Consider the following 12,715-nt stretch of genomic DNA (forward strand, 5'->3'; position numbering starts at 1 on the left):
ATTCGGACGGGTCGAAAAATCCCCGGGAATTTTTCGGGGTGGTCTGACTGGATTTGTCGGCTCCCATCCCTTACCAACCGGCTGCCCCATTGTGGGCCTGGCCGAACCCATAATGGGCTTGCTAAAAGGGATCCTCTTAGTGCCCAGTTCTTGTTTCGTGGTAAAAGCAGAAAACAGTGACAGATAGCCTGACAAGAAAATGCGCCGGTGCCTATTTTGGTCCATTACTGAATATAACGTTCAGTACACGGGATATTGTGTAGTCGACTCAGATGAGAAGACCAAAAAAAGCGGAAAGCTATCAAATTTCGTTTTGTTATACTTGTATAACAAAATGAAATTTATCGGACTGAAAATGGCGCCTGACAAGGAGCGCTTTCAAAGTCATGTTTGCTGGAAAATACGATGGTGAAAAAGATGAACTGGTCAGCAACAGACACACATGTCGCCATACTCACCTAGAACTGCGATGCAGCAGTCGCAAAGTAATGGCAGGCTCGTAATTGGGTGACTTTTCCTATAACAATATCAACTGTATTCATCGTTAATATTTTTGTCACAATATGTATTTATTTTATATCACGATCCACGACATATATTCTGTCAAATCTGTATGCTTATTTCCTAAATTTACGAATAAAATTCTGTAAATTCCTACATTGATTAATACACCAAACAACCTTGTTACTTTTTTTGAACGAATATTGCATTTAGTTATTGTAAACGTTCTGATAAATTTTACTATTAAACCTTAAAATTTTTCAACTTTTAATTTAAGTTTGTACAGGAACTAATTTAATATTTTTGTTTAGATTAATAAAACATTATGAAAGCGAATCTTAAGAATTCTTTGATGTTCAACTGAATTTTAAGNTATGTATATATATATATACTAACAGATGAGCCCAGTGTTGCTCAGAAAAAAAGTAACAATAGCAAAGATTAAGATTATTAGATTATAGCTGATCTTACCTGTTTTCACCAAGTGCAAGAGAATTAGGCCCCCCTCTTCTGAGACTAATTAGAAAATTTTTAGATATCTGCTTACCACACTGGGATAACGATAATTAAGACTCACTGCAACCACTAAGTGATGAATAATAATCGTTTTCATAACTCTTTCTGGGTTCTTCTTCAGGTTTACTAAATTCAAAAAATAAGCTGGATCTTCCAGAATCATTCATAAATAGAAATTCAAACATTAAGATTAAGAGTTCAAATAAAGCAAACTTATGTGCATGTGCGTCCATGTCAACTTTACATATGATGGAACACTAAATATTGTTGAGAATTTTTTGAACATATTTTTAGATCCTTCTATTTCCTGCATAAATGCAAAAAAAGGCATCTAAAATAGTACAGCAAAGGCCAAGTTTTTCATGGTAAGCCTTAATCCTGTCCCTCTCCCCCACAGGGAATTTCAAAAATCCCTTCTTAGTGTATGTTCTCATGACGTACCCACTTTCAACTCCTAACCGTTTGGGCTCTGCACTTATATCTTATAATCGAGATGGGTTGTTGATGATAATGTTACAGTCAAAACCCGTTTTTAGTTAGAACGCGTTTTAACTAGTTGAAACTAGTTTATACTGAATGTCTTTGTTAAAACCCGTTTTGTCTAGTTAAAACTAGCTTTAACTCAAATTCATTTTTGACTAGCAGTAAATTCTAGTTTTAACTAGACAAAATCGGTTTTGTCTAGTTAATTTACTGCTGTACATGTTTTGACTTTAGACAAAACTAGTTTTAACTTTTAACATTAGTTAAAACTAATTTTAGCTACATAAATATGTTTGGGGGAAATAAAGTTGTGTGTAGTGATTCGGCGGAAGATGCCTAACATTTTGCTTATGAGGAAAATTACAGCGCTAATTTGAGTTTAGGAGCCCTCTAATGAAAATATCATATTCTGGAGTATGTCTTTCAAATAAAAGTTTGGAGTTTATTTTAAAAAATTCTATACTGTGTTTGCAATGACGACTTTTTCACTGTTTGGCATTTTAAGCATCTCACCCCAAGTATCTGGGTGAGATGCCAAATGCCATTAGGGTAAGATAACAAATATAACTGCTTAAAATTCATTTTTGAATTTCTTAACCAAATTTAGTTTATTGCATATGTAGTACAAAGTACTTCATAGTAAGTATAACAGCACAGTATAAGTATTGTTAAGTTTCCGCCCGTTCTAACGTGTTCTATAGCTAACTGAAAGCTTTTTTCAGTCCAAAAACTTTTTTGAGAAGTCCTTATATAATTTCTATGCATATCCTGCAATAAAACGAGAAAACAAAAGTTTATTAAAAATAGGCATATTGGAAATCAATTAACAAAAAATAGGCACGTTACCCCAAGAAAAATGTGGCATATTTTCCATTTGTTGGGGTAAGATGCCTAGTAGAGTCACGTGCTCCAGCATGTCTGATCGGGATCGGCGGTAACTGACAATGGAAACTTTAGAACCTTAACTACATCACACATTAATTGTTTTTAGCATTTTTTAATAAATTCCATTTTAACTTTTAGTTTAAAATTATTCTAGAAATATTTCACAACAAACACTTCGTTCTTATCTAGCTTTTATTCTTCTCGGATGTAGAAAATGAAGTAACGGTAGTCAACTACAGCTTTCCGCACTCAATATTGGCCCAACGATTCATCATACAAATACATGACAATATGTGATGTCACCGTTTGAAAATATCAAAAATTAGTCATCTTCCCCCGCTTACCATCTTACCCCGAATCACTCTATGCGTTGCAGTCAAACCAGTTTTTAGTTAGGATGCGTTTTAACTAGTTAAAACTAGTTTATACTGGATGTCTTTGTAAAAACCCATTCTGTCTACTTAAAACTAGAATTTACTGCTAGTCAAAAATGAATTTGAGTTAAAACTAGTTTCAACTAGACAAAACGGGTTTTAACAAAGACATTCAGTATAAACTAGTTTCAACTAGACAAAACAGGTTTTAACAAAGACATTCAGTAAAAACTAGTTTCAACTAGTTAAAACGCGTTCTAACTAAAAACGGGTTTTGACTGTAACAATAATATAAAATGGAATGCTTTATATCTGTCTGTTCTCTATACACTTTTAAACTTTATGAGCACTCTATACTAAATTTTCATACTTATTTTCTAGGACTCCAAAGAAAATGTAAGCTTCCATAAAACCTCAACACTGCATGATAAAAATAACAATGATCAACTAAAATAGCCAAACTTTTAAAATGTTTTCATTTTAACATTTGTGCAGACAATGCTGAACATGTGTGCTAATTACTAATAAAAACAAATAATAATGAACTCGGATTTTTCAAATATCTCATCATCATCTATTCCTGCTGATATCCAGAAGGTGCACAGGTCAACATAGTAAAAAATCAAAACTTTTATACTACCATCTGCTACTTTTCTTCAATTGACAGACTAACTTTATTCCAGGCTAAAAACTTAATTCCTTTCTTCTAAAGCCTGTTTAACAGTATCAATCTACCTTTGTCTAGGGACATCCCTCTGATTTTAGCTTCAAATACCTGTTTGGCTGCTTGTTCTTCTTCCAATTTTTCTAAATGGCCAAAACATCTCAGATTAGCCTCCCTTACTCTCAATTGAATATTAGTTATCTTGAGGTTTTCCTTATGTCTTCATTTTTAAAATGATTTTGCCACAGTATCCATCTATTAACACCACTAATTTATCTGAATACTCCCATTTTTGGTTAATTCCCTTATTTTTCACCCATCTCTCAGAACCAAATCTCAATATAGGTTTAAAAATTGTATTGTACACAGTTAGTTTTGTCTTATGACTTATTTCTTTCTTGTTCCAGATATATTTGCTCAATTGGCTTCCTGCCTGACCTGCATTGCTGATTTCCAAATCTAACTTTCCATCTTCACTAAAAATTGTTCCTAACTATGAGAACTTATCGTCTCTTTCACTCTACCAATAGCCATAACCTTTGCTTTCTTGTAGCTGATTGACATACCAAAATTCCTGCAACTTTCCTCTAATTTATTTAGATATTGCTGGAAGTCCTCAGGTTCATTGTTTAACAGGACAATGTCATCTGCATAGAGCAAAGAACCAACTTTTATATTTCCCATTTTGGATTCCCCTTAGTAGAGTATCCTTTATGCCATATTTCTCTAGAACTTCAAAAAGTATTCCCCTAGGCACACTATCAAATTACTCCTTTTGGTCAATGAATCCCAAGTATAATTTCTTGTTAAATTTAAAATACTCAAAACAAATTTCATTATTCCTAAAAACTCATGGAACATTTTCATTTAGTTCAAGTTTAGATCCAGATAAATGTTCAATGTTCCAGGAAAAGCTGTATTTGTCAAAGTACAGAATGAAGAATGTATTAGTAGTTCTGTGGAAGATTCTCCATGGCATTCACTATGGCCCAGCAGTAGAAAATCTTCCACAGAAATGTGGCTGTTTTTGGAATCTTAGAACTCTACTCATATGCCTGTATGCAACTCATATAGTAATCTTACAGTATCTGCACTTGCCAATGTATGTTGATTGTTTCCAATTTTTGACAAAAACCAATGTACTGTTCTTACTTCATGCAGTGCTGGAGAGGTGCCACTATTTTATTGATTCACTGTCTTATGTTCTTGCACATCAACAGTGCTGCCAGTCACATTTAATGTTGCCTCTGACTTGTCAAAATTACTATGCTATTGCTCATCCTCCCAACCTTTAATGGCACTTTTCCAGTTTTCTATTGAACATGCTTTGTATATAAGTTCCTAAATTTACCACAATGCTACTACTAATATCACTACAAGAATAATGTCCAATGGTAAATCAACACAAATTTTTGTCTATTTCATGAAATGAGCAACATTCCTTCCTTTTTCCAGTATAACAAGATCCCAAAAAGGGGCAATATCAGGTTAAAAAAAAAAAGTCATTTAGGTTACAGAATTTTAACATAAATCATAAAACATGCTTATTTCTGCATGATTTATGGGGTATTATTCAGCAAAGTTAAGAAGAATACTATGATAACAGATTCAAAATATGCAGCTATAGTAAGTGGTAGATGATTAAGTAAAATAAAAACAAATCAACTAAATTAGTAAAAATTATAAACTATAAACAATTGTAATATCATTCACATCACACCCAGCACAGCTATGTGAGTCAGTTGTGAGTCAATGAGAGTCAAGACGTGTGTCTCAAAATGTATAGTGATGTGCACACTCCTATATACAGTTGTATACTAAAAACTGGAGTTGGCCCTAATGCTTTATGAAATCATGCATATTTCACTAGTGCACTAATTAATGGCAACTAGCAGCAACAATGTACATTTCTGTACAATATTTCCTTGTGCTGTTTATCTGGGCCAAGCATAGTGGAATGTGATGATAAATATATTTTTCCTATAGAAAATTTTTATAATCTAAATTACTGTAAAAATAATAAACTGTTGAGATGTTTTTGACAGTGAGTAATTTTGTTTGTTTGATGAAATTATTGATTGAGTTCCTCTGGCTGCTAATGATCAACTGTCTCCGAAATATAGTGTTCTTTATATACAGTTTTAAATAAAAATTGGAAATAACTTACTTTAATAGTAGATTTTGGATATTTGACAACTTCTATATTAGCTTCACGACAGACACGTCCAATTAAATGCCCAAAATCATCACATTCTTTCTCTTCTGAATACAACTTAGCAAAGATTTTAGCTAAATATATAAGATTTTTTAATAACTGAAAATAAAGAATAAAATTTGTTAGTAAATGAGGATAATTTACATAATCTCATGTTTTTCAAAAATAATACTTTAACATATACTTAATAAAAAAAAAAACCTACTTGTTCAGACAATGATTTATCCAATTCTGGATTACTTAACTGAATAAGAAAATCCTTACATAGCAGTTTCAACTGAAATAATAAAATTATATCATTAATGTTAATAATAATGAATTATAAGAAACTTCTATTAAGAATTGGTAAGTAAGATTACCATACTCACCTTTTGTTCTGTATCAAATAATAAATAGACATCAGAATTTGGAAACTCATTGTAAACATATTGCATGACATCATCTACAGAATACTGAGAGAAAAGTAAACCAAACAGTTGTGCAGCTGCTAACTGAACCCAAAGATGAGGATGAAGCAAATGTGCCCTTATCTCATCTTGATATTTATGTAAATAAATAAAATCAGAGTTACTACTATATAATTAAATTAAAATAATATTTTTATTGTAAGAAAATTACCCCAAATTGTGCTTAACTTGTGTGAAGATGGACAAATGGAAACTATTTTCATCAGACAATTTAGTAAATGATATAAAATGTGATCAGCATTTTTTTCAGCAAAAGAATGTTCAATCTGAAATCATAATTAAAAACTTTGATATATAAATTTGAATTATGAGACAAAAACTGCATTTTATAAATATTAATATATGAACCTTATCATATGATGCAGGATTTAATTGTTGTTGAAAAATGTCAGAAACCTGTGAAAGTCGATGTTCAAAATGTTGTTGTTCTACTTCAGCAAACAAACCACACAGTTGAACACCCAGACGTCGATGAGAAAGCTAAAATAAATAAAATAAAATGAATAATCAAATCAGAAATGATACTAATTTGTATAATTAAGACTTAACTCATTAAGTGCAATATCTATGGTATCGAATTAAATGAAAGGCATTACCTAAAACAACTTTTGACAAAAAAAATCAAGTCTTTTTAGGTAATGTCTTTCATTTAATGGTTGTGTGAGTGTAAATATTTGAGTGTTGGCAAAAAATAGTGACTGCTTTTATCACTATTTTTATGAATACAATTTGTTTGCTCAAACAAAATGTATCATATCTTTTAATTAATTAATTAATTAATTAACATGACATATTTCTTATCCATAACTTTAATATTAAAGGTTTAATTAATGTAATGAAGTTTGTAAATGCACACAAGCATTAATGGATATAAACAAATAAAATCTTTGATTGAAGATAAACTGCTTAATATTGATGATAAATTTATGTATTTAAATTTTGAAGAATATGTAGATTTACCTGGCAAAATTCAACTAAGTAAAAAAGTAATTTGGCTAATTATAAATAATTTATATGTAAAATATTTCTATTATGGTTCCAACTATTAACTCATTTTGTAATTTTCTATTTCAATTACAAAGATGAAGTCTATTTCAAAGTGATATGCTCCAAAAGAAGCTATTGAATACCTTATCATTCTTGAGCCAGGTAACAACAATACTAAATAATTTACTTCTTTCTTCTTTGTCAATCTGAAATATTTTTAATAAGGATTATTATGACAGCAACAAAATTATTTTTATACATCAGTGTTGATAATGCTGCTTTACTTTAAAATGTTACCTTAGCAAGGAAATTCTTTAAAGCCAGGGCAACTAAATTACGACATTGAGGAGAATCATCATTAATTAATCTTGCAGACATGGGAATAAAAAATAAACCAGAAAATTTTTTCAAAGATTTCTGTAAAAAAGTTAATATGTATCAAAAAAATACACAAAATATTCCATAAAAGAAAGATTTAAACCTTTCCTTACCTGACTGAAAGTATTAAAAATGGAATTTAACAATTCCAAACAAGATATTCTGCCATATTCATGTTGGTATTCTAATTGTGCCATGTATGTTGATAATAATTTTGACATTTCTTTTCTTTTGGAAATATAATTTTGTAAATACTGCAGATAAATCTATAAATAAAAGAAAATATTAAAACGGCTTCAAGAAGTATGCCATTTGTTTGAACATATATTACTTGGAAAAAGTCATTGGACACATGGCCATTCACATATCAATGTTCCATCTTCAATGTTTACTCTTTGCTGCTATCATAGCAGAAACATGATGGAACATACTTTCCATAAGATCGTATAGTACTATCACTGGCATATTCTGCCATTCCTCCTTCATGTTTGGATGGAGTTTGGTTGGTCCAGCCAGTCCCTGATGCAACACTGCAGGATATTGCAAAGGTACTGAAACTTAGGATGAAAACCTTTGTAACCATTCATGTTTTTCATAATTTATCTTCAGAGAACCCTATAGTCTCTGTCCATTATTGGCATTGGTCTTCCTAATTATGGCTTGTTCTGGACACAATCATCTTTTTTCCAGTTTGCTACCACAAAGGTGTTATAGCTTGCTTGCTATTGCATGACAGACATCCTGGCAATGTGACACCCCACAATCAAGCTCTTCTGAAACACTGACAACTCTTGATGGACCATAATCATGTTAGAGAATACAGATTTTCCCATCTACCATTGCAGGCATGGTATATATTAGGCAGTAAGAACAAATAATTTGCATAAATGTTACATATCATTAGTGGCAGAGGTGTCCAATGATTTTTTTTTAAAGTAGTATGTAAAATTACCTGTCGACATTGAGAGCGAACATGTTCTTGCTTAGAAGTTATTGATAATTCTGCTACTTTTTCTGCCACTCTTGAAATGTCAGAAGATGCCAATTTACGAGATATTATGGCCTAAAAATTAGTTTATCTGTGATTATGAAAGAAGTTATCAAAAAAATATTTATTTTCAAAGTACCTTTAGCAAATTAAAAGCTGATGCTTGTCTTGTGTGATCATTAATGTCTTGCTCGATGTGACTCAAAAGAATAACCAATTGTTCTGAGGTAAATGAATAATACTCAACATTTAACAAAACTAATGTTAAAGCCTGTGCAAAAATAAACAAAAATATTTGTAGTGAAATAAGTATTGCAGATTAAATGCTTTAATTATAATAATTTTATATTACTTTAAAGCAGGTGACAACTATTTCCAAGTTTTCTCCTTGTGCCATTCCCAATCCTGCATATGTTTTAAGTAAAACAAAGAGACGAACCACAATGCTTGTAATGTTTGATTGTAAAGAAGGAAGAGGAAAAGCTAAAATTGAAATAAAACAACGAAGAGCTAAAGATATCACCTGAAAAAAAACACATCGTTATTTTTATTTGCTGTTAAAACTTTATAATAAAGTTAATACATCATATTTCTTTAAAAAGTAAACCTTTGCATATGAAGATTGAAGACAATTGAGCAATAAATGTATAAATGGATCCAACATTTGCAAGCTGTCTTGACCATCAGCAGGCAACTTTTCTTTTTTCAAACATGAATTTAATAACTATAAAACACATTTAAAATGAATATATTTAAATTATATATTATATTTAAAATTTATATATGCTATTGCTAAAGCCCACAAATTGTATAAAGCTAGTAACACACTATTAATTTTGAACTTTATCCATATAAAGCATGCTTTATCCAAATCACGTGACTTGAATAAAGTTAGCATTAGTAAGTTAATCCTAGCTTTATCCTATTTACAAGCTTTAGCCATAATGTCATTAACTTTTGAATGTTGACATTAAAACTTCATAAACTAATTTTGTTAAAAATTACAAACTGGAGTACATTTTTATCTAAAAGTCATTCATATTTGATTAAATATTTTTGGACTTTCAAATTTTCTATTTGGAATCTTATAATTTAAAAAACATTACAATGTATACGACAATTTCTGTAATGGAAATATCAAAACTTAAGTAGTTCTCATTTTTAAAAATGAAAGAAGAGAAAATTTATGTAAACCCATTAAAAGTGTTACTTGAACTTGAATCTATACAGAATTCTACATAACAGATTTTTTTTCAGGTAGAATCCACTCAAGTTATTCTAAATCATTCTTAAATTTATGCACAAGACATGTCATTACATTATTATCAGATATTGAAATCGAAACTGACATGTATGACCCACATTTAATAGAGGACAGAGCAGCAGATTGTGCATTTTGAGAGCTAAAAATAATTTAGGGCACCAACAAATGAAGATGTATACTTAAAAACATTTCTATTCTATCATACTGATCCAAAAGTTTGGGGACTGCAGTAATCTATGACAACAAAAGCATGTATTTGAAGTTACAGCATATGAAATGGATTCTACCAAACCACCCGTGTTCAGGTTGGTTTCACCCAGGTCACATGATTAAACTGCAAGTGCTGCTGTTTTCTTCCAGAGATAGTTACCTTTGTTCTGCAACGTAATAAAAATGAAGTTTCAAGAACAGTGCTGCAACATTAAATTTTGTCAGTGTTTAGGTAAAACACCTACAGAGACTTTAAAATTGCTAAGAAACGTTACAGTTATTCTACAATGGTGAAATCAAAGGTGTATGAATGGCATTGGTGTTTTAAACAGGGCTGAGAACCCATTGCAGATGATGAATGTTCTGGCCGACCTTTGACTTCACAAAATGAGGAAAATGTTGAGTTGGTCTCTTAATGTGTTCGCAAAGATCATCATCAAACCCTTGAAAAAAATCACTGCAGCTACTCACTTATCAAAGATTAGTTGCCAGTGTATTTTAACGGAAGATCTTAAGATGCATAGAGTGTCTCAGCACATTGTCCCTCAGCTTTTGACTTCTGAACAAAAGGAAGAACGAATGAGAATATCAGGTGATTTAATCAATAAAGCCAATAAGGATCCAGCTTTTTTGAACCACATCATAACAGGTGATGAAACGTGGTGTTATTTATTTGATATCCAATCAAAACGTGCTTCTTCAACATGGAAATCACCCTCCTCACCACAATTGAATAAATTCCGGCAGGATTGGAGCAAAGGGAAAGTCATGATGGAGGTATTTTTTGATTCTCAAGGAAATGTTCATTCTGAATTTATTCCTGAAGGCAGAGCAGTAAACAAGGAGTATTATCTAGACATTTTACGTCATTTGAGGGAATCCATTCGTTGTAAATGGCTGCAGATCTGGTGAAGAGGAGACTGGTACCTTCTGCATGACAATGTACCTGCACATCGGTGCCAAATGGTCACACAGTTTCTTGCCAAAACTCAAATTAATGTGCTTCCACACCCCACCTATTCACCAGACTTAGCCCCGTGATATTTTTATTTGTTTCCATCAATGAAAAAGCATTTGCAGGTATGCTGTTTTGTGTCATCAGATGAGGTGAGAGCAACATTGCAGGAGTCCTTACAGGAGGTTTCAAAAAATGGCTTCCAGCAGTGCTTCCAGAAGTTATACGAGTGCTGGCAAAAGTGTAACGTTGCCCAAGGTGATTACTTTGAAGGTGATTGTGCATCGTCAATATAAACTTTTTAAGGTAAGGAATTTTATGCCAAGTCCCTGAACTTTTGGATCGTACTACGTATAATAATTGTTATAGAAACCCACAAATTAAAGAAAAATTGGACACATGGCCATTCACATATCAATGTTCCATCTTCAATGTTTACTCTTTGCTGCTATCATAGCAGAAACATGATGGAACATACTTTCCATAAGATCGTATAGTACTATCACTGGCATATTCTGCCATTCCTCCTTCATGTTTGGATGGAGTTTGGTTGGTCCAACCAGTCCCTGATGCAACACTGCAGGATATTGCAAAGGTACTGAAACTTAGGATGAAAACCTTTGTAACCATTCATGTTTTTCATAATTTATCTTCAGAGAACCCTATAGTCTCTGTCCATTATTGGCATTGGTCTTCCTAATTATGGCTTGTTCTGGACACAATCATCTTTTTTCCAGTTTGCTACCACAAAGGTGTTATAGCTTGCTTGCTATTGCATGACAGACNGTCTTTTTATGAAAGCTAATTTTATTAAGGGATGTTTATTCATCTATTTTTACTTTTTATTGTTTATTTTATTTCTGTAATTATTTATTTAATGGTTATTTATTTATGTATTTATTTTAAAATTCTGGTTATCGTTTATTTTTTAATTTACGTTCTATTTTCTCATTCTATTTCATCGTAACTGAGGAAGTTTGGTTAAGCTGATCGAAAACATTTTTATTAGTAAATTTCTTTGCCAAATTTTTAAAGGTGTGTTTTTCTTGTTGTCTAATTATCCAGTTGATAGAAAATATATTATGAAAATATCACAGAAAAAACTCTAATAAATTAAAAATTTGTATGAAACATGTTATGAAATAGTTTTCTTATTAATTTGGGTGAAAGTAAGCTTATATAATATATTAACTTAGTCATCATCTGACTCAAACACTTTCAGTTGCACACTGGATGCAAGTCACAGTGCGAAAGTTCTTTGCAAATTAAGTAGTGACAAATATGACATTTTGGCTTCACTTTTTGATTTTGTTTCCAAGTACAATAGCTACATTGTCCTGGTCCTTCATCATCCTCTTGTGGCCATCTTACCTCTTCCAGTCCCAACAGATGTTCCCTTTTAGTTGTCAAGGAAGACCTAGCTGATGATTGCATTCTATCAAATAATTATGGCATAGTTCCTTTGTGAGTTCTTTTGAGATAGTTCCTCCTAAGTAAGTTGAACTCTTCTTTTTGATATTTGTAAACAATAAAGCTGTTTAACCCAGTAATGTTTAAAAGGGTAAAAAAAACAAGGCAAGCAGCCAATGGTTACTAGTCCTTGCTACTGAGTGTCTTGCCATATACAGTGGTACCTCAGGATACGAAATTAATCCATTCCGAAACTGAGATCGTATCATGAAAATGTCATAAGGTGAATCATTTTTCCCCATATGATCACATGTAAAACCAAATAATTCATTCCAACATGAAAAACACACTCAAATTAAAGCAAAGTAGTACATTAAAAAAAAAAAAAACTATAGTAAGGAAAACACTGAAAAATACA

General features: G+C 31.6%; 2 protein-coding genes across 2 annotated transcripts; one reads left to right on the forward strand and one right to left on the reverse strand.

Annotated features, from left to right (window-relative positions):
• Window positions 1-4,968: 4,968 nt before the first annotated feature.
• LOC111639333 (small subunit processome component 20 homolog) lies at window positions 4,969-9,270 on the reverse strand. The gene is made up of 12 exons (XM_023385189.1): window positions 9,066-9,270; window positions 8,811-8,981; window positions 8,598-8,729; window positions 8,423-8,533; window positions 7,584-7,736; window positions 7,390-7,509; window positions 7,236-7,298; window positions 6,454-6,585; window positions 6,257-6,371; window positions 6,007-6,173; window positions 5,844-5,915; window positions 4,969-5,737 (listed from the first exon to the last, which is right to left on the reverse strand). Exons 1-12 carry the CDS (start codon window positions 9,120-9,122, stop codon window positions 5,519-5,521), a joined length of 1,512 nt encoding a protein of 503 aa, XP_023240957.1. The 5' UTR covers window positions 9,123-9,270; the 3' UTR covers window positions 4,969-5,518.
• Window positions 9,271-10,256: 986 nt separating this feature from the next.
• On the forward strand, window positions 10,257-11,073 carry LOC111639324. The gene has a single exon (XM_023385180.1). The coding sequence runs from the start codon at window positions 10,320-10,322 to the stop codon at window positions 10,842-10,844; it is 525 nt and encodes a 174-aa protein (XP_023240948.1). The 5' UTR covers window positions 10,257-10,319; the 3' UTR covers window positions 10,845-11,073.
• Window positions 11,074-12,715: the final 1,642 nt, after the last annotated feature.

This window comes from Centruroides sculpturatus, unplaced genomic scaffold, assembly GCF_000671375.1.
Source record: "Centruroides sculpturatus isolate CEXI.00-Female unplaced genomic scaffold, Cexi_2.0 scaffold1250, whole genome shotgun sequence".
Lineage (NCBI taxonomy): Eukaryota > Metazoa > Arthropoda > Arachnida > Scorpiones > Buthidae > Centruroides > Centruroides sculpturatus.